Consider the following 20,244-nt stretch of genomic DNA (forward strand, 5'->3'; position numbering starts at 1 on the left):
GGAATTTTTGCCGTGGGCTTCAGTGGGGTCAGGATTTCCGCTGCAAAAACCTCTGGAGATAGCGGCACTGCTAAACTTAAATCACAACACGCCAAAGTCAGGCTCTGCCTATTGCTTCACAGGCACTCAGCTCAAGAAAGTAATAGCTCAAAATATATCCAATGCCACAACTGGAATGGGCTTTAATGAAAAGCAAACTTGGATTATATAGAAGAAAGTCCGTAACAGTAGAGAGGTAAAGGTATGATAAAAGCTGGGGTTTCTTTCAGCGTGCATCTAAACATGCCCATGCACACAAGCCTGTTAGTTTGTGAAAATAAATGCCTTTTTTTAATTAACTGCATTTCACATTTCCTTCATTACACCGTGGGCACATTCCTCACCCCTTTTAGGCACAGCAAGAAGAGCCTGAATTCCTCTGTTTCTCAGACATCTTCGAACTATCATCTACACTAAAATGCTTTTAATGGCTTGTTTTTAGTTTCACGCAACATTTCTCAGTGTTGTGACTGCACATTGTTATATGTTTAGCAGTACTGAATGTCCCCCTGGTATGGATTCTTCCTGGCTAGATCTTAAAGTATACTATACAGATTTGGAATAAAGAGAATTTGAGTTTATAGAAGAAAGCATGTAAAAATCAAACGTTTGCATTTACAACACAGCTATTACAGTAAGCCATCTGTTGAATTAACTATTAAGTAATCTTATTAATTAATACATCAGGAACTAAGAAAACAAGTTTACAGCCCGTTATTGCAATACCCATATAAGTGAGCCTTTTTAAGGCAGGGAATTAAGCAGTGCCTAATGGGGAAGCAATTCTCTCTTCTGCAGAGTATTCCTCTGTAATGCTCCGTTTGCTTTACTATCCAAATGCCTCATAAAGCCAAGAGGACCAAAGAAAAGCTGACTGTGAATATCTGCCTGGCTTCAGATATTTGTTAGAACGTGGAAGGGATTTTTTTTGTGTAACTTTTGAAAGTAGCAGTGAGATTTCTGTCACTGGTGATGCAAATGCTTCCCATATGCTGAGCTGCCAGCCTGTGATTAACGGTGCTGTGTTTGTCCTATGCATTCCACAGGGAACAATTAAACTGAATAACGGCCACAAACTTGGAGAAACATGTACGCCAGGATGCATACCATGCTCTAAAATGCCTTTTGGTTTGCATTTATCACTTGCCTAAAAGGCACATGCCCGGGTATGTTATGATAAGGGAGCACAAGCGATGCGGTGGCTCTTTTACAGGGCCTGTGCTGTGTGTGACACCCAGGCAGAGCAGGTTTGGGGAGACAGAGGTTGGTACCTGTCTGTGCTGAGTAAAGCACAGCACTAAGGGTAAAGCCATAGACTCATTTCACTGTGTGACTGGGTGAAACTTTGCTCCTGTGTAAACCCATGAAGATAAATGCTGCACCCTGACCGAATGGGTGCGAGGACTTGCAATGGGGGAGCAAACCCTTTCTCTGCATTTATGGCTGGCTTCAAAATCACACCATTCCACTCTATTACAAAGGCAAGAAAAGGTGGGTTTTGACATCATTTTCATCCTGTCTGTTTTAATCCAGAACAGCCAACCTGTGTCTACCTTGGGCAAATACAGCTGTCTGACACTGCCAGAAGATACTTAGTCTAGGGCAGCAAGCTTTTGCTGTACTTATATCTTCTCCTATGAGATGCCATGAGCCAGGCAGCCTGCTATTCCTTTCAACAATATCCATATGTTTACTCAGGAGTGCTCCTTTCCCCGCTGAGAAAGTCAATCACCAAACTGCTGAGTGCCAACACAGCTATGGGGAAGCTCTACCTGATGCCCTACTTGTCTTTTTAAACTGGGCTGGATTTCAGCCTGTAGCTGCAATATATAAATACGAGACAGCAGAATAGATGTTGGTATTGTTGCTAAGTGGAAGGTAAATGGCCATAATTGATACCACTTAGGAGATGCAAACGCATTAAATCTGACATTTCAGTGCAAATACAAGCACATTTAAAACTTGGAGAAAAAGCCTTTTTCTCTTGCCTTCTGATATTACAGATGTATTAAAAATGCTTTGCTGCAGGAAAGTGGATTCATAACAATCTAGAAAAGAATTACCCAGCCTCTGAATACAAAACATCCAGAGAGAAAAAAACCTGGAAGCGAAGCACAGCTACCAGCTGGGATTCAATTTAACCATTCTGTATTTTTTAATCCTGATTTTTGAATCATTCCTTTTCCAAAGAGGAAAAGGACAAAAAAACCCTAAAACCTTAAAGGCACATGCAACAGATCATGCATATGTGGTGACAAGGAGGATGCACTCTTATGGGAAAACCTTGCCTTACTTCTCGCACAGACTTTTGCTGGTTTACTCAGGATAACAGGCAGACAGCCCGCAGCAGCTCAGCTTTGGGATTATCTTTCAGAGGCAATTAGACCTTCAGAAAGTTTTTTCCTGATATTATCGAAGAGCAAACTGATCACGGCACCTTTTTTCAAGTGACACTGGTGATGGGGATGGTGACATGGAGTTACTGTGCCCATTTCGACCCTGATTCATCTATTGGGTAACTCAGAGTGTCAAACTCCTGCGTGTTTCATAGCCTTAATAGTAAGTTCAGCACCTAAATCCACCTTGGCTCTAAGGCATTAAGTCTTTTGCAAAGCCATGCAAGCCCTGTGCACTCTCACATGGCCATAGACAGTGCCCTGAACTTCTGACAGCCCCAACTCTTCATCTGTCACAGGCAAAGAAGCTCTGCCAGCACGGGTGAGGCTCAGGACACAAGGAAGCCACGTCAGAGCTTCCAAAAGCCCAGTTTGATACTGCAGAATGTTTCTACCCCTTTATTTTATCCCCAAGCAAGGTGCCGGCTGGCTGAGCACATCCAGCATCAGGGACCTGGGCTGAGGAGCCACCCCTGGAAATCCGCTGCCTATTCTTATCATTAGCATACAAATATTCCTTAATTGCCTAGTCACAAGAGATTACCTCAGGCTATAAATCACCTCATCCTCCTATTAACTTGGGTTTCTCTCTCCACTTGCATAAAATTAACTCCGATCAGGCGGTGGAATGTTGGGCGTTTTAAAACGCGTACTCCTATCAGCTAATATTAGTGCGTTTTAACGCAATCAACAGACCATTACATTAATATGTTTACAGTTATTAGCCGTAAAAAAAATTGCTTTAAACAAGGAGCAAATGGGATATGACGAGACTATCTAATGGCCTCAAGTCTCTTTTCCATCTAGCTTTCTGTAGAAAATTGAGGTTTCAGTCCTGCAGGTAATAAAGGAGGTAATATTGACTTGATTTCCAATGTGGGAGCATTTCACGGGGCTGTGCACAGCTACCCGAGTGCTCCCAGCCATAGCTGGGGTGAAGGACCCAGACCTCAGTAACTGAACCTCCACAATGGATGCACACTTAGCCCTTGACACACATAATGGCACATGAATTCAAAGGTAAGCATTAGAAAAAAGTTCAAGTCTGAAAACAATCAGTGAACATCACTAGGTTTGTTGTCTTTTTTAATAGACGACATTGAACAACATTATGCTGCCCTGGTCCTAACATTTGCATGTGTGCCTGTAAGCGATGTTAATGGTTTATCTTTCAGGGAACTCGCATGCAGTGAGAACGGGTGTTTTGTACCTTAATTTGGAAGACAGACCTCAAGAGAACATGATGTTTTACAAGTTAACAGTTCATTTAGTCTTGGATTTTCAATAATTCTGCTGATTAGCACACTAACGAGGTAGAGGGGAAAAGGGAGGTTCAGAGAGAAAAAATGTGATGCAGCAGATTCAAGGTGATGACAAAGACACTATTTTTCAAGAAAACAAGGATCCAAGGTATGCTTTCAGCAAACAAAATGCTTAATAACTCCAAGCATTTTCACATTTCCAGCAGCCTCTGCTCATGCATCAGTGTCTGACTTTTTAATGAAGCAAAATCAAGCAATGAGCTTGTTAAGAAACAAAAGGTAGGGAAAAGCATTTTTAATGAAGAGCTCTGATTCTTCTTTAAGCTTTCCCAGGAAGCCGATAATAAAATTAGTTTCAGACTTCCCAGAACTAAGGAAGGTTTTGGTTGGGAATAAGTAGTAGATTCTCTTTAATATTATCTACCAATGCCTCTTCTAGCAGAAACAAAATAAACAACAAGGAATTTGCTTTCAGATAGATACTAAAAGCAAGTTGCCATGTTTTCAGCTGGCACAAATCACTGCTGTCGATGAAGCTACACTGTTTTACACCGCCTAAGGATCTCACCCAAACCTTTCACCCTTATCAAACTCCAGAGGACAGAAGTGATGGGAAAACCAGCTTCCAACCAATTTGAGGGAGGAAGAATATCCAAGGGTGCACGAGGGTATACAATGTCTCTCACCTGTCCCCAATCTCCTGCTTTCCACTTCGGACATCTGCCCCCTCTGCATTTCTTTTGCACGTTGGGCTTAGCAAGGTGCTTGCAATAATCTTCTTCTACATGCCTCCCTTCCTTTGACAAACAGTACACACTGCGGTGCTTTTGGCCCCTTCCACAGGAGACAGAACACTGTAAATATAAAGTAACAACAGATCAGCTTTCACGCAGGGCCATCTACATGGTTATATACGGGCCATGGCTACCCAGGGCATTTTCTTGTACCTGGACCAAAAAGCACATCCCCAGGTTCCCACAGCCTACACAAGGCTTAAGGGGGATACAGAAGGGCAGAAATATTCCCATTTGCACTTCATATTGCATGATATTCTTAGCCAAAGCACCCGAAAATGCCAGTATCAAAATAGAGAAAGCAGCTGACATTCAGCAGGGATAACAGGCTGGATTCCTGGCATTGCTCCAGTGGTTTCAAAGAAGCAGAGTCATCTTACAGGGATCAAGGCAAGAGCCCTCAGTATCTACTTAGAAGAACTTGAAAGGAATAACTTCCATTTACCTTGGTACAAAGGGAGGTCAAATGTTGGTAAATCAGGAGAGTAAAGTGTGATATACACCTTTACAGAGGGAAATAACTGCACAAAGGATGAGGTAGAAGAGAAAAACGCAGTCTTCCCATGCCCCTGGTGTTAATGCTCATATCTGTTTTACCAGTGTAGACTGATGTACTCGGATTTTCTTTTTTAACCTAAACAGACTGAAAACAGGACATGCTCATCCTTTAAATTTATGCATTTTGAAAACAACTCAGAAGGTGGCAAGAAGGCAGAGCCTGAAGAACCAAAGCAAAAAGCAAATCAGCAGGTATGTTAGCTGTAAGCTTTATAGTGAAGCAACTAATTTCAACCTCCCTCTGCAGGTTCACTGAACTTTTTCAAATGCAACCACTTCTGGCATGCAAACCCCAAGCAACTTCACTTTGATTTCAGATTAGTCTCCTCCAAAAGATTTAGTAATCAAAGGGGTCTGCAATCACGACAAGAATTTAATATGACAGTTCCATGTAGAACAAGCCTCTTACTCAGCATGATGCAACCAGAGACTTAGCTTCAATTTCTTCATTACATGCTATGTCATAAGCACCCTGGTTTAATCCTTGAGCACAAACATGGTATTTCAACCATCTCTCAACATAAAATGTTCTGATTTCTTTACAGAACTGAGCAAACTGAGATGAGGCTTCTACCTTCATTTTGGAGGCACTCCAACAGTATATTTCCTAAGAAATAAATTACAGCCCAAGCTCTTCCCAGCCTATGAATACGTTTAAGCTTAAAATCCAACAATTTGTATATGTAGCAGATCTGGAAGATCTGTTAGAACAGAAATTGGCATATGCATTGACAGCTGTGATTACTTTAAATTACCGCCATACTTCCAACTCATTCAGCCCACAAAGAATCAGTGAGATAGCTGTAACTTGCTCCAAAATGGAAAAGTTCAGAGCAATGTGTAGAGAAATGGATGTAACTCATCAGACCAGACGTTGCTGCTTAAAAACTTGTATAAGCAATGTCCCAAAAGGCCTGTTTTCCTGCTGCAAGACAAGAGGTAGCCCACCTCCCTTGTGATCAATAGGGTTTAAGGGCCAGTAATGATGCTCCTCCATCATTAGAAAGGTGGGGAAGCCAGCCCAGCCTGGGGCAGGGATGACCACCTCTGAGTTTTCCTGAGCCCAGATCCAATTTCAAGATAGCCAAAAATCCCCAACGAGCAACATTCAACCTTGCACTGAGAAACAGAGGAAATGCTGTCTAAAGTAAGACTTTCACAAGTTACCCAGATTCATAAACTTTTTTTCTGTAACATCAACAGAAAAAAGATTGACTTAATGTTATCCTATTTTTATAAGCCTTCAAATTTCATCAGAAGTTCATTTTTTCACTCCTTCTACATCTCTCCCCAGGCAATGAACGTCAGCAGCAAGAAGGAAATGTCAAATCCTACCAAACCCAGTTGTAAACTTCTAATGCTTTTATCCATTTACTATCTTTGGACTAAGCAGCAGTACTGATACTTTAGGAATAATTCAAGTGCTCCTCGGGAAGTGCTCTCCATGCAGGTTGATTTCATTTTACTGTGACAGTCAAAGCTAAACAGTAAATTCACTGACTTGATCAGGACTCTCTCTTGCCTCACGTATCCAAAGCAGGTATAGCCTAATGCATCTTTAATTTAAAAAATACATTGGATCCACTACTTAGTCTAAAAGAATAATATACTTATTCTAAAGGAAGAATAACCACACTGTGCAACCAAACAAGCATGTTTCTGGGGGCCTGCAGTTGGTTCATAAATATTTGATCTCACAAATAATACAGTGCTAGTCATTTCCAAAGTTATTATCCCCCATCTACAAATTGCTTAACTTTGGTATGGTGCCTGATTCTGACGTTTATCTCAGGATCCCATCATCAAACATGACTGCGTAGATACCTTGGTGCACTCGGAGGCTGAAGCTTAATTTGCCTAATTTTGTTAATACTTAAAATGTAATTCCCAGGATGTTGGAATTAATAATTTCTGTGTCTGTCTTCAATACAAATGAAAGTTAGGCAGCTGTGCATTTTTAGATCTAAATCACCATTTGCTTTCATGCACATGTGAGTTATGATCTTATTTGCACTGACAGAAAAGAGAGGTTGAATAATCTAATATAACCAAGTATCAGACACTGAAAATTCCTTTGCAAAGAGACTACTTCATAACTGCCTTCCAATTCATCTCAGGTGTTTCCAACTTCTATTTGGCACATAGATTTTAAGCATATGTGAGCCACATGCAGAAAACAATTTAATAGTGGGCTTCATCTCAATGCTATGTGATTTAGGGAAGCTACTGCCATCAGCCCCATCATTTATTTTGGATCCTGGAGAAACCTAGCATTCATTAGCAGGACTCCTCATCGCTTATGGTATCTACCAATAGCCATAGAGAGGTAAGCTTTGACATTGCATTCTTTACAACGTTTGAGCAGCACAGAATAACCTGCTCCTTTCATACTTCTTTTCTTTGTTTCCTCTCCATCTCCCACAGAAAATACTTCCAAGTACTGGGGATGGACAGGTGGTGCTCTGTGGAATAGCAGCCTTGTCCGAGGTTCTTTGCATTCAACAGAAAGACTTCTACTGGTTCTAATCACCTCTGGATCCAGCCCTGAAGGTGTAGCCAAGGTACCGTATTGACTTCTTCCACTAACTCAGCTTTCTAGAGTGGAGGATCACAGTCTGTTGTTGCCCACGGTCAACCCGCCTCTGCCTCCACTCAAGTGTGGGGAAAATGTTGCTCTGAAATGCTGTTTCCAGCCTGTGACTGAGGCACAGCAAATAGCACCCCTTGGTGAACCCAAGAGGGTGGTCGAGCGTGGAGAAAGGTGCAAAAACAACACATTGTTCCATTTTTTAAGAAAAAACCCACAAGAAACAAAGTGATTGTGGCACATAAAATAATAGAGAAATCCTATTTCAAAAAGTCAGCTATAGCCATTACACTAAAGACTCTACTAAACCTTCCTCTTGTTATCATCTTTATTATCTCCCAAAACCACCACAGTCACACCTGGTGCTTTATATGAAGAATAAGAACAAAAGGACTTCCCTAAGAGCATTAGAGTCAGATTTAAGGGGGATATGTTTATGACATGATTAGTTTTGTTAACATGCCAAGAACTGGGGATTGGCACGCTGCTGAATTTTCAAACAAATATACTGCCTAGTTTAAATAAAGGCAAGAAAACAGCTTAAATAAATACGACAAAAATATTTCCGTATCAACTGTTTCCAGAGAAGTCAGAACATGATGCTAAATATCTCCTGCAATGCATCACTCTGCTCCAGAGCAGCAGCAAGCTTATGTTTTTGTTTCCACAAAAAATTTGTTTTCTGTTTCAGAGTTCAGCAATGACGAAGATCACTCTGTTCTAACAAGTACGTGCAAACTGCTTTAAACTAACCCTTGGTGCATTTCTTATTCTGATCATAGAATCGCAGAGTGGTTTGGGTTGGAAGGCACCTTAAACCTCATCCAGGTCCAACCGCTGCCATGGTCAGGGACACCTTCCACTAGAGCAGGTTGCTCCGAGCCCCATCCAACCAGGGCTTGAACACTGCCAGGGATGGGGCAGCCACAGCTCTGGGCACCCTGTGCCAGTGTCTCACCACCCTCACAGGGAAGAACTTCTGCCTAATACCTACTCTAAATTCACCTTCTTTCAGTTTAAATCTATTCCCCCCCCTTGTCCAGTCACTACATGTTCTCATAAAAAGCCCCTCTCCATTTCTTCTTGGCCCATTTAGGTATTGGAAGGCTGCTATAAGGTCACCCTGGAGCCTTCTGATATTTTGGAAGATGAGGGCACGTCTCGTTCATTAAGACTTCTCTAAATAGAAAGGCTGCTACTTGATTCTCTGGGCTGGTAGCAGGGAAAAAAATAGAATATATACCCCAAAAGCTCTTAAAAACTTGTACAAATTGTCTGGCTAGTTGCGCCCAGGTTCTGAGCCTCCTGTGGGAGACCATGACCTGCTCTTCTGCACAGGGAGCTTGTGCTGGGAGCGAGGCCTGTCTGTCACCGAAAGTTCTCAAAACCCTGGGCACAATGAACAAATCTTGGTGAAGACTAAGAGGCAGCAAAGAACACTCAAGAAGCAGCAGAACAGCTCCATTTCTTGTTAACTCTGTGCACTGAAGGGGCAGCTTGACATGCGGCAGGAAAGCAAAACACCAGCAAGAACCTGGGGACATTCTCCCCCTCAAAGTGAAAGGTTTCAGAAAATGCTGTCAGTCCACTTTTCCTGTGCATCAGCCAACGATTTGGGAGGTATTTGAGATAATGAATGCAAGCTGTGGTGATCACCAAATGAATTCCCAAAGATAGGTATGTTCTGATAACTCACCAAGGGCAGGGCTGGGGGCTGGGAAGAATTAGACTAAAACCAGCTTTATCAGATTCTGCCAGGAGCAACTTTTTGGAGGAAATTAAAATCAATCCTTGCAGGTTTAGATTTCCACACATTAAGGATTATATGGAAAAGTAAGTAAGCCCCCGTTCATCCTTTCCAACTATCTGAGCTGAAACATATGCTGGGTGAAATAAAGCAGAAAAGGAACAGAGCCCTACAATGCTTTACACCCCCTTTTCCGTGAGGGGCTGTGCTTCTGCATGTCAGCAAACTTCTCCAACTACGAGCAAAGCCCAACCTTGCACCCTCAGAGTTACATTTCCGCATCCTATTAGTATACACCAGCTCTTACTATAACTCACGCTGCTTGCTATCAGATGCCGAAATCACAGCCCTGTGACTTCCGTACCTCCGGGGTCTCCCGAGCACACAGGACATCAGCAGACATACCACCAAGGAAAGCCTGGATCATTCCTCACCAGCTGAACCTTTACTAGGAGTTTTAAAATGCCTGAGCTTTGCGTGTTATCCAGCAATAGAGACTCTATAGCATCCAAGCTAACTTAATTAGCTTCTCAACAGCAAGATGTTTTTGCAGGTAACTCCCTCGGCTTCAGGGAGACAGGCAACAGGCTTAAAAACAAGGGTTCAGCTCCATGCTGTGGTTTCTGCAGTGGCTGCAGCATCTCAGGATATGTTTAAGAAATTGCTGCTTTGAAACCTTTTTCCTTCCACAGATCTGCTTTAGCATGGTCTCACGGCCAGCTGCATTGGCATGGAGAGAAGTCCATGTGGGCTGGGAACATGGCAGGGCAGGATTCATCCAGCTGGGCTTTCCTCTCCTACCTTAACACACACAGCTGGGTGATTTTAGCTGATACTAGGCCAGAAAATACATCTGATTTTTGTACGTTTAAAAGGGAAGAGTAGTGTCTATATTCAGAGGAGGGCAGCTGGACCCGAGACCTGAGCAAAACACACCAAAGCATTGCACTACAGTTTGAAAGAGGCTTTAGAAATGCTTAATCCATGCAGACTCCCCAGAAAACCAAAAGAATTGAAAACAATACATGAACATTAAGGATTTTGGAGTGTGCAGCTCAAGTATGTTTGTGAGCATTGTCCAGAACCCTGTGGAAATGTCCCAGAGAGCCCTTTCAGAGCTGGACAGCAGCCCTTGGTGTACGCAAGAGCACGCTTTGCCCCATCATCCCCAAGGAGAGTTCCTTGCCCTGGGCATGGGTGATAATGGTCATCCATGCTGGCTTGCCCTGACTCTGCATTGTACCTAGGATCTCCATCCTCCAACTGCTCTGCTCTCAGCTCTGCAGCAAAGGCACAGAGTTTCCCAAGTTTCTCAAAGGAAAGGGTTCAACTGGATGTGTTGCTGCAGCAGAGGGAAGAGGCTGGTGTGTCTCGAGCCCATTCCTCCAGCAGCACAGACTGCCCAGAGAAGAGGATGCTCTGGGGCTCTTTAACTCCTGCAAGATTTAAAGCCCTGAGCACTGAAGTAAACAGAACAATTCACCTGAGCTGGGAAAACTCACAAGATATATGGGAGAAAAACAGGTAACTAGCAGGAGAAGCCATGCATCGTCTCTTCTATGGTATCCACCTAGTAAATAGCACCTTCTCCCCCTCTTTCACCTGCCCTGTCGTTACATTCCCAACAAGGACTTCACCAGGTACAGAAAGCAGCAGGGCTGTGAACACACAAAGCTGCATCCCTGCACTGCACAACGCTATTGAACTTGAGCAACAAACAAGCAAAAGCCCCCAAATAGCCACTGCAGGTCTCTCCAGAGTGTAGGGTTAAATGGCATTTCCTCAAATCAGGAGGGGATGTGTGCGCTACTTAAGGACACTGGAATAAAGGCATTTGGAAGGCACTGATGGAGCCTATTTTCCATGCTGTGGCACTTTTAAGAGAGTAGCAATTAAAGCAGCAAGCAGCCCAGGCTGACTGACACTTCATATTTTAGTGAACAGTTGTATTATAATGCCATTTTATAACTCCCATTTAAAGAATAGGATTTGTCAGGGTCAGATGGTGTGAAACACAAAGTAAAGAGCTCTCTAAGGAATGCAAGCCCTATTTCACAGGTGTGTATCACACCAGGGGTTTGTAGGAGCACTGGGCTGATGGTTTTATAGAGAAAAATCCTGATTCAATGCAGTAGGGATCAAATACTGTCAGCTTGCAGACAGTCTCGGGCATCAGACACGTTTTCATCCATGAGGCTGGCTCATTTGCCTCCCCTGCAAGCTAGTAAAAATGAAAACATGAATAGAGCATTAAGTGCCTTTGGAACAAGCCTGGCTACATCATTTTTCCTTAATGATCGAACAGATCAGTCACCAGGAAAGTTAGAAAGACAGTAAATGTCTTTGTGCTTAGTGTGCCTCATCATCACACATCCTTGTTTCTAAATGCTACAGCCCCTAGGATCTGAGCAACAGCAATTATTGCAGTTTGGGGTATACAGTGTGACTCTGGAATACGGGGAGAAACACACACGGACCTCCCAGCTTAGGGATCTGCTTGGAGATGCTGAACCTCACAGCTCATCCTTGTGTTCCTGCTCTAACGTGTCTCCTGCAGGCTGACGCGTATTTCCATTGCTGCACTCAAAGCCAGTGCTTTAGGTGACAAATGTTCCCAACTACTGCCCTTTTCTTTATGGCTTTATTTCTCCTGTGTGTGTAAGCATGTGCATATGTGCGTGTATAAGAGGTCTGCAGACTTTACCAAGCCAGCAGTCACGGATGGGCCACATCTGATGACATGAAGACAAGCCAGCCATCACTGAGCAGCAGTCCCACCACTTGTTCAAGTTTGGACCAGCTGTGCACAGCCTAAAAATGACCATCTCACTGAGAAAATGTGTAAGAGGGGAGGTATAAAAAGGCAACTGTAGAGGCATACCAAACGCAGCCAAACAGCCAATATATCTCTTTGGGAAGAGAAATAATAGCAAGCTAGGACAGAAGCATGGGTTGGATAGTAAGAAACATCAGTGAATAGTAATGGAGTTACCTGCTCTGAGTAGGAAGGTGCACTGAGGAACTTGGGAAAAGATGCACCTTTTGGGGGCAGGGTTAAGAGAAGAGTTTAAAGATACAAGAAAATAACCTTCTTGAGTCTAACCACTGGTCAAGCTCACCTCTGCCCTGGCAGTGGCATTAGCAGAGGCTATTGAGGTCCAGCAGATGAGACAGGGCATTCTCTGTGGCTCATCACGCTGGTACCTCCCCAGCCTTCGGTCACTGGACTGGGGAGGCTAGAGGGGACACTGCTGCCCAGTCCTTTTACTTCTCCATCAGACTAAGAGACACTACATTTAATCACCAGGTGAGATGACAGTGGGTGCAAAGACTAATGGATGCCTGCATGGGAGGAGTGTGGATTGCAACAGCTGAGCATTAAGCTGCAGGAAATCAGTCCTGCGAGGAGCGGATGCAGTGAAGTACTTCAGTGCAGGCTCAGTGCTAAGCACACAGTGCCACAGGGTCTGATGGGCTTCAGTGGTTGTTTCCTGCTCATGAAGCATCAGCACTAGCCAACAGCCGACAGTAGAACTGATAGCAATATACCTAATATAGTTCTCCTTATTTAAGGAGAAACAGAAGTAGCAATGAAAGATGGTAATGATAAGCAAACAACAAAATAGAAAGGAAAATGAAAAGTGGAGATTTTCAAGTAGCAAGAGAGGAATAAAATGATGCTCCTTTAACAGGCAGCTGGGTACCAGTGGCTTCACCCACCTGTAACTGGCTTGGAGCCACCAGATGTGGCTCTGAGCCTCTGCAGGGATGATTTGGAAAGAGCTGCAGGAACAGCCATCACTGCTGCCCCAGAGCAGCAAGAGGGTGAATCTCTTCAAACAAAAACCCCAACTGCATTTACCCTCTGGGACAAGCTCTCAGAAGGGCTGAGGCAGTGAATAGGTGGATTCCCACCTTTGACCCAGGGATGTGCAGGTTTGGAATGGGGCTGGAATGCTCTGGATGGGTGTCACACAGCAGGGAGCATAGAAAAAGGCTGAAACGGGTCTGGTTTGCTTTTTTTAAACTAAAGCAAAGAGGGCTGCACCGTCAAAGGCCTTTTTCTGACTGGGAACCAAAGTAGACAGCTTGTTGCCCTTCATCAGCACACCAAACCACTCCACTGACCTGGAGTCAGTATGTCTGAGTGATCCTAGCGGGGAGGCAGCTGGGAACCCAAGAGGCACAACAGCCTTGATGGGCCAGCCTGAGTGTACAGTAAACAGCTGTGAGATGGAGACAGCTTCAGACAGATGGCTGGGGATACCCACAGGCTACCAAGTTCTCATTTTGGTCTGGATCAGCCTTATTAAACCTTTGCTAAGGCATCTATTTCTACCTGTTTTTCTAAAGGCATGCAAGCCAGCCAGTGCCTCCCTCTGCCTGGGTTACGGGTGCTGGGACTATACATGCAGCCTTCCTTTGCTGCAGCATTTGTTCTTCCCCCACAGGCTCTCAAGAGTAGGACTGGTTTTGTTTGCTTTCTGATAATATCTGGCCCTACAGAGAAATACAGACTTGCTGTTTCAGTCTCAGAGCCTAAACCATCATCATATGAATGAGGGACAGGAAAAGCAATGTGAATCACTGAGTGACTGAAGGGTTCAGCATGCCTATCACTTCATTTTCAAGGCTGGCTTTGTTATTGCAAAACATGTGTAAAGAATCATACAGCAGCTCAGTAATGCTGCTGTCACAGCAAATTTGTTTTCTGCAGAAGAGAGGAAGAGAACAGCAGAGTTATATACACTTGCAACCAAATCTGCCCCTGGTTATCACTTCTGCCTTAGCAAGAGCCAACATCCTGCCTGCTAAGAATATTATCAGAACAACAACGCGGAGAATATTGCTGTTGAACAGCCTATTTTCAGCCAGGGAATGGGGAAGGCATTTCGTAAACAGTGTGTTTTGGGACTTTGACAGAATTAAATACAAACAACCTGAACTTTCCACTGACACCAATTTTAAGACTAACATTCCTGAGCATCAGCTCCCCGACACAGATGTGTTCCAGGCAGTTCTCCTTCTTCCCCTGAGCCCAGAGCCCTATCACTGCTACCTACATCCCTGTGTGCAGCCTAGGAGCCCTGCAAAGCTGTCAATACCACCAGCTTCCAGCTAAATACAGCAATGTTATCCTAACCCAAACCTGAATTCACAAAGACAATAACAGAGTTTGGAGCTTAGCCAGATGATATTCTAAGTATTTTATGCTAAGCTTCCAATTCGTCATTGTTATATCAAAAGGCCCTCAAAAACTAAGACAGCAGCATCTCTGTCTTATCAATAGAGAGCTGGGAAGCGCACGCACTGCCATTTTGCAGGCACTAAAAGCTTCACAACCACTGCATTAGCACCTAGATCTTTTGATTCCCAAGAAGAGTACTTGCCAAAGCAGATTACTTTCAAAATTATTAGACTCTTCTGGACCAAACCTCATCAAACACACAAAAAGAACCAATCTAAAAACCCACCAACCCATTTTCCACAAGTCAATGCCAAATGTTTACCATCCCCAGTGCAACGAAGCTCAAACAACTCACCCAACTGAACCAGAACAGGGTGCTGTGTCATATAATTGCTTTACCTTATCTGTGCCCATTTCCTACTTGGAAGGAATGAGAAGCCCACAATGAGTTAACTCTTCATTATTCATAAATGGTATCAGAATATAGTTGGGCATTATGGTAACCTCAAAATTTCACAGGGGTTATTGCAAGGAGCAGATCTGCTCCAGGAGAAGTAGGTTCAGCCTTGGGTTTTAAGTGAAGTGATGGGTAATGCCCTCTGTGAATGTCTCCCTCATTCTGGAGAACATAGCAAGATGTCCTCTAGGTATTTGAGAGCGTGCATGGAGATTTGCATTCACACCATACAGCATTCAGAGGAGGAAAAACCATTCTCTCTATCCTGCTGACAGTCTCTGCATGTTTTCTAAAGCATTATTTTAATAAAAAGATCAGGCCTGTCACATGGTGTACAATTCTGCAGTGTTTAAACACATGTTCTTAAAAAAGCAAGGAAATGAAAGTGTCACCTCCTCTTAGTCCTCTTTGAACACGCATTATAATGACAAGGCATCTCACCACTCTCCTGTTATAAAATTACCATTTACATACAAAATCCATTTATTCATTTAATTATCTCTTTAAAACCTGGACTTAACCATCCAGCTAAAAATCACTTCTTTACTGTATACAATCCCAGTGGAATTTCACCTGAGGACTGCAGGCGTTGGACTCTTCAGATTTTCTCTGCTTTAATTTGTATGTATTTTATAGCACTAATTTCACTGAAACTTGAGTAAAGCTAAGCCCATAAGATGCTTGCAAGAAATTAGTTATCCAAACTTTGTAATCCATACACTTTTAACTGTGTTTAATTATTGAGAATGACAGTTTCTGTTGAAGAACAAAGCAAGTAAAAGAGAAGCAAGTCAAAAGATGGAACATTGCAGTAGCATTTCAGAAAATTTAGTAAAAGTTACCAAAACTAGGTATATGATCTTAATTTAGCAAAAGACTCAAGAAATCATTATACAAATTCGTTTATGATTACATTCTACTTGTCTTTAATTTTCACTGTTCAACATTAACATTAAACATCGTAAATGTATGCAATATTTATATAAAATTAAATAACAATATTGGAAAAATAAATACACTTTTACATAAATACATAAATCCATACTGCTGAAAAGTTTCAGCTAATACTATACTCTTGTTTCAAAAGTGACCAAAAAAATATGGTAGTGACACTCCATCCCAACAGATGAAGTATGTACAGCTACAGAACGATGTTTGCAACCGATGACAGAGCTAAAGCAAATCCGGGTGATACCACACTAAAGAAAGTAAAATTTGGATGTTACTACCTACAGTAGTAGCACGAGGTAGACATACATGTGGAGTGTTTTGCAGGAGGGACTCTGAGCCCTGTTGACCCCATAGATAACAATTCAGTTTTCAAACAGCTCTGGGGTCCCCTGTGTCAGAGCCAAAGGACACCTCGGTAATAAGACTGAATCAAGTCACTTCATGGCAGTGATGGGGCTCAGCTCTGCAGCCCCTTCCCTGCGGAAAATCCATGGGAAGAGGGGAGGAGATGCTGCAGGCTGGGGAGGATGCCCTGGCCCTCTGATTGCCCAACAAGGAGACTGAGCAAGGACAATCCACTAAGGCTAGTAGGAGTAAAGTCAAGGGGATGTTTCCTAGGTGGAAAACAACCAACCAGAAACCAAACCACCAGGACTGCACCTGCATTTCCAACAGAGAGGAGCGGGCGCAGCCCCGGAGCCTGCTCCTGAACAGCTGTGAAGAGGCTGAACGCTGAGTGACACCAAAACGCAACACAACTCTGTCCACACTTTCGGTTCTTGCAAATGGTCCAGCACAGGGAACAAAAGGTAGGCAGCAACTCCCAGCTGGCAATTCCACTGGGAAGACACTGCACGGGTCGCTAGCTCTGCTTAGCTCACCTCGCTCATTTTTAGCACCAACTATATCAGCATACAAGTGATACATTAGCACCTCAAATGAAGTATTTCAGATCACTGTCCCTTGTACTGGTTGAAGCACCGTTTAAACGCCAGTTCAGCAGTTTGATGGCTAATGCATAGCTCACCGAGGTATGGTCAGGGTATTGAGGAGTGGTATTGAAGGTACCCACAGAAACCAGAATGTGGTTACGTTTTAGCAAGATGACTCTTCAAACTGTGACAATTAAGGAAGTCCAATACATTACAAACAGGCCTCTTTTTTTTTTTTTTGTATATAAAGTGCTTTTGAGTCAGATTAAGGTTTTTTTAGATCTTCTTCAAATGCTTTTATAACAAAACACACAATAAAGGTTGATATTTGTTTGAAGGCCACTCCAGAACTGGCAGGTCTGTGGTTTCCAGTGCACCAGGAGCAACCCAGGCAGCAGTCACCCTGGCACAGTGCTCAGCCCCAATGCACACCAGGGCTCTGTGCTGAGCAGAAGGTACTGCTCTGGGCAGGGAGAGTTTCAAAGCTGCAGGAACCACAACAGCATCCCAGCCCTGTGGTTCAGGGCTTCTCCTGCCCTCACAAGAGCATCTCTGTAGCAGACTCCTCCAGCGGCAAAGGAGCAGTGGAGGACACCTCTGCTCCAAACACTATTTTGTTATTAGAAAATTCCAGGGTTTTAAGCCTTTCACCACCTTGCTGACTTAATGATATCTAGAGCAGCAGCTGGAGGTCAGGCCAGAAAACAACTCTAGAACCAGAGATGCACAAGAACAGCTTACAGGTGCCTTTGCACAGTACATCACACTCATATATACACAGGAACAGAAATAAGAGTACAGGTGTGACCGCAAACGTCCTTCTATATAGCTGTGTGTGTGGGCACGTAGGGACACGCACACACATCTATACACACTTGTACATGCTTGGGAGTTGATGCAATTTAGTCCAAATTTTCCTCTGTCATCTTGCTTTTGGCAGAGAAAACATGACTGGGTAAAGCAGGAGGTGCACAGTGCAGTATTACCATTAAATACCAGGCAAATTTAACTTCAATGGAAATGTACTGCTTAAATGCCAGGTTTAAATCCACACGCAAAGAACTCCGTCAGAACCAAGACTCATAATGCACAGCGCTCGCACCATGTAATAACACGGACGAAGGTGGCTACTTAGCAGAAAGTGCCTTTTAAATTAAAGGACTCGAGCTCACCTAATGTAAGCCCTTCCTGAACAGGTGTTATTCTGAATATATTGTCAATAATCCTCTTTAAGTGCAGTTTTAAGACACGAAGCATTAGCACCTTGGTTTGAAGCAAATTAAATCTGTTGTTACGGGATATCCACAAAACGGTTCACAAAGAGAAAGTTTATGGTCGTACCGAGCTCCAAGGACCAGCGCTCCAGGCAGCATCTCTAGGACAGTCCTGCACATTGCACTGCTCTCTGTCTGGTGGCTTGTCAAGGATTTCACAGCTCAGATCCGTAAATCTTTCTCCGTTAGGGCGCTGGCACACCACCAGCCGTGTTCTTGTCCCTGCCCCGCATGGCTTCGTGCACTGGAAGTCAGCAGAGGACAGAGCAATCACTGCCTGGGTAGCAAAAATACTACCAACCGGTTACGCAAAGCACTAGTACCTCTTGAGACCCAACAGCTGATTCTCTTCCCAATCAACCCACTCTGGCCAAATCTCCCCCCAAAAAGATGCAGACAGGCATCAGCTGCTTTAGCTTCTCTCTTCCCAAAGCTGTTCATGGTGCTCCACAATGACACTGCCAGACCCAGTGTGATACTGGAGGGTAACATCTCTAACTGATCATCTCAAATTAATTTGCAGAAGAGAGCCGTACTTTTATTGAAGAGAAAAGGCCTTCAGTTAAACTTCTCTTAAAAAGAACATCTCATTTTTCATAGAATTTGCTTTTGCCTGGGAAGAAAATTTCCCCATGACAAATGGAAAGCGAAACACCACCAAGCAGTTGCTGGGGCTCACTCATTTATCAAAGCCTGCCTTTCAAGCTCCAATCTTTCTAATAAACATCAAGACAATATCCCCCCCCTCTTATCCCATTTTTCAGCCACCACCTAATGAAAGCCTTTCCCTGCACAGGATGATTGCTGCACTCACCTCTCCCCAGTTGCCATAAGCCCACTGAGGACAGGGGCCAGATTCGCACGATCTCTGCTCCACGGGTTTGCTTTTCTCGTCGCAGTTATTTGCGGTGTATCCGTTCTCATCCTGGCACACCACAACCCGCCGCTGGAACCCTCCTGCACATGTGCTAGAGCACTGGAAAACACAATTGCCCATGGCTCCATTGAGTCCAGGAATTATTTTGCATTCCCACCTCCCTCCCAGTGTCTTGCACCGTGGGAATGCACCGCTAGAAGTCTAATACAGCTAACAGGCACTATTAATTTCAAAACCCGGCTATTACTAATAGCAGTGTGATGACTTAGGTGCTGACTAAGCAGAGAAAACAAACACAAGCCTGGTTTTAAGCAGGTGAGTAATCCCCACTGCCTTTAATGCAGTGTTTGACAACCCATTTGTGCTTAATTCCCTTCAGGGACTTCCATGATAAAGCATTGCAAACTGGTTGGGGTGAGAGGAGCTGGCATTAAGGCTCTGCTGTGCTTTGGTAACAGCTCTGCACAGCTGTAGATGTCCCAGGAGATGGCCAAGAAGCAGAGGCTGGCCTTTGCCTCATGGAAAACGATGCCATCAGCTTTCTGCCTAGAGAGTCTTGGAGATATGAAGTGTGAGAAGCAACGCTTGTGCCCTACCGCAACACTTGTGTGAGCAGAAAGCAGACACCAGGGAGAAAGGTCTCTCCTTTCCCTGTAAGGTGACTTTAAGAAAAATGTGGAATTAGCCCAGGAAAAAAACCCAAAAAACTCAGCAATAAGAAAACCAGGGCACTTACAGCACCCCAGGGACCAATCCTCCACTGATTGCCTCCTGGTATATGTGCACGGTTTCGGTTTGGGCTGCCTCCAGGGTGCAGTTTCAATCGATGATCCGGATAGAGGAAAGGGTGGATGGGCCTGCCGTAGTCATGGCTGTTTGGATGACAAGGAGACATGGAGCAGTCTTGCTCAGTGGCAGGGAGGTCGTCTGGGTCGCACTCACTCCTATCCACCAGCTGGTCACTGTAATCGATGCAGATCACTTGTCGCGTTGCCTTACCTTGACCACAAGTCACCGAGCACTGCATTACAGTGAGAAAAGGAGACACAGTCACATTTCTGGCTTTGAAAATCAGGCAGTTATTGCTAATAACCAACAGCAGAAAGCCTTAATCTCCCCACTTATAAAAGGGCAAGCATGACATTAATGAAACGTTAATGAAATTAATTAATTTCCAGCAAC

General features: G+C 43.8%; 1 protein-coding gene across 1 annotated transcript in view; it reads right to left on the bottom strand.

The window, feature by feature from the left end:
- Window positions 1-20,244, bottom strand: part of ADAMTS9 (ADAM metallopeptidase with thrombospondin type 1 motif, 9) — a gene marked incomplete at its 5' end in the record, with an annotated part of 77,047 nt that overhangs the window by 15,821 nt on the left and 40,982 nt on the right. The window contains 4 exons of the mRNA XM_010013317.1: window positions 4,384-4,551; window positions 18,253-18,429; window positions 19,000-19,161; window positions 19,799-20,083. Coding sequence (XP_010011619.1) covers window positions 4,384-4,551; window positions 18,253-18,429; window positions 19,000-19,161; window positions 19,799-20,083 — 792 coding nt within the window. The remainder of the gene's footprint in view (window positions 1-4,383; window positions 4,552-18,252; window positions 18,430-18,999; window positions 19,162-19,798; window positions 20,084-20,244) is intronic.

This window comes from Nestor notabilis, unplaced genomic scaffold, assembly GCF_000696875.1.
Source record: "Nestor notabilis isolate BGI_N333 unplaced genomic scaffold, ASM69687v1 scaffold7814, whole genome shotgun sequence".
Lineage (NCBI taxonomy): Eukaryota > Metazoa > Chordata > Aves > Psittaciformes > Psittacidae > Nestor > Nestor notabilis.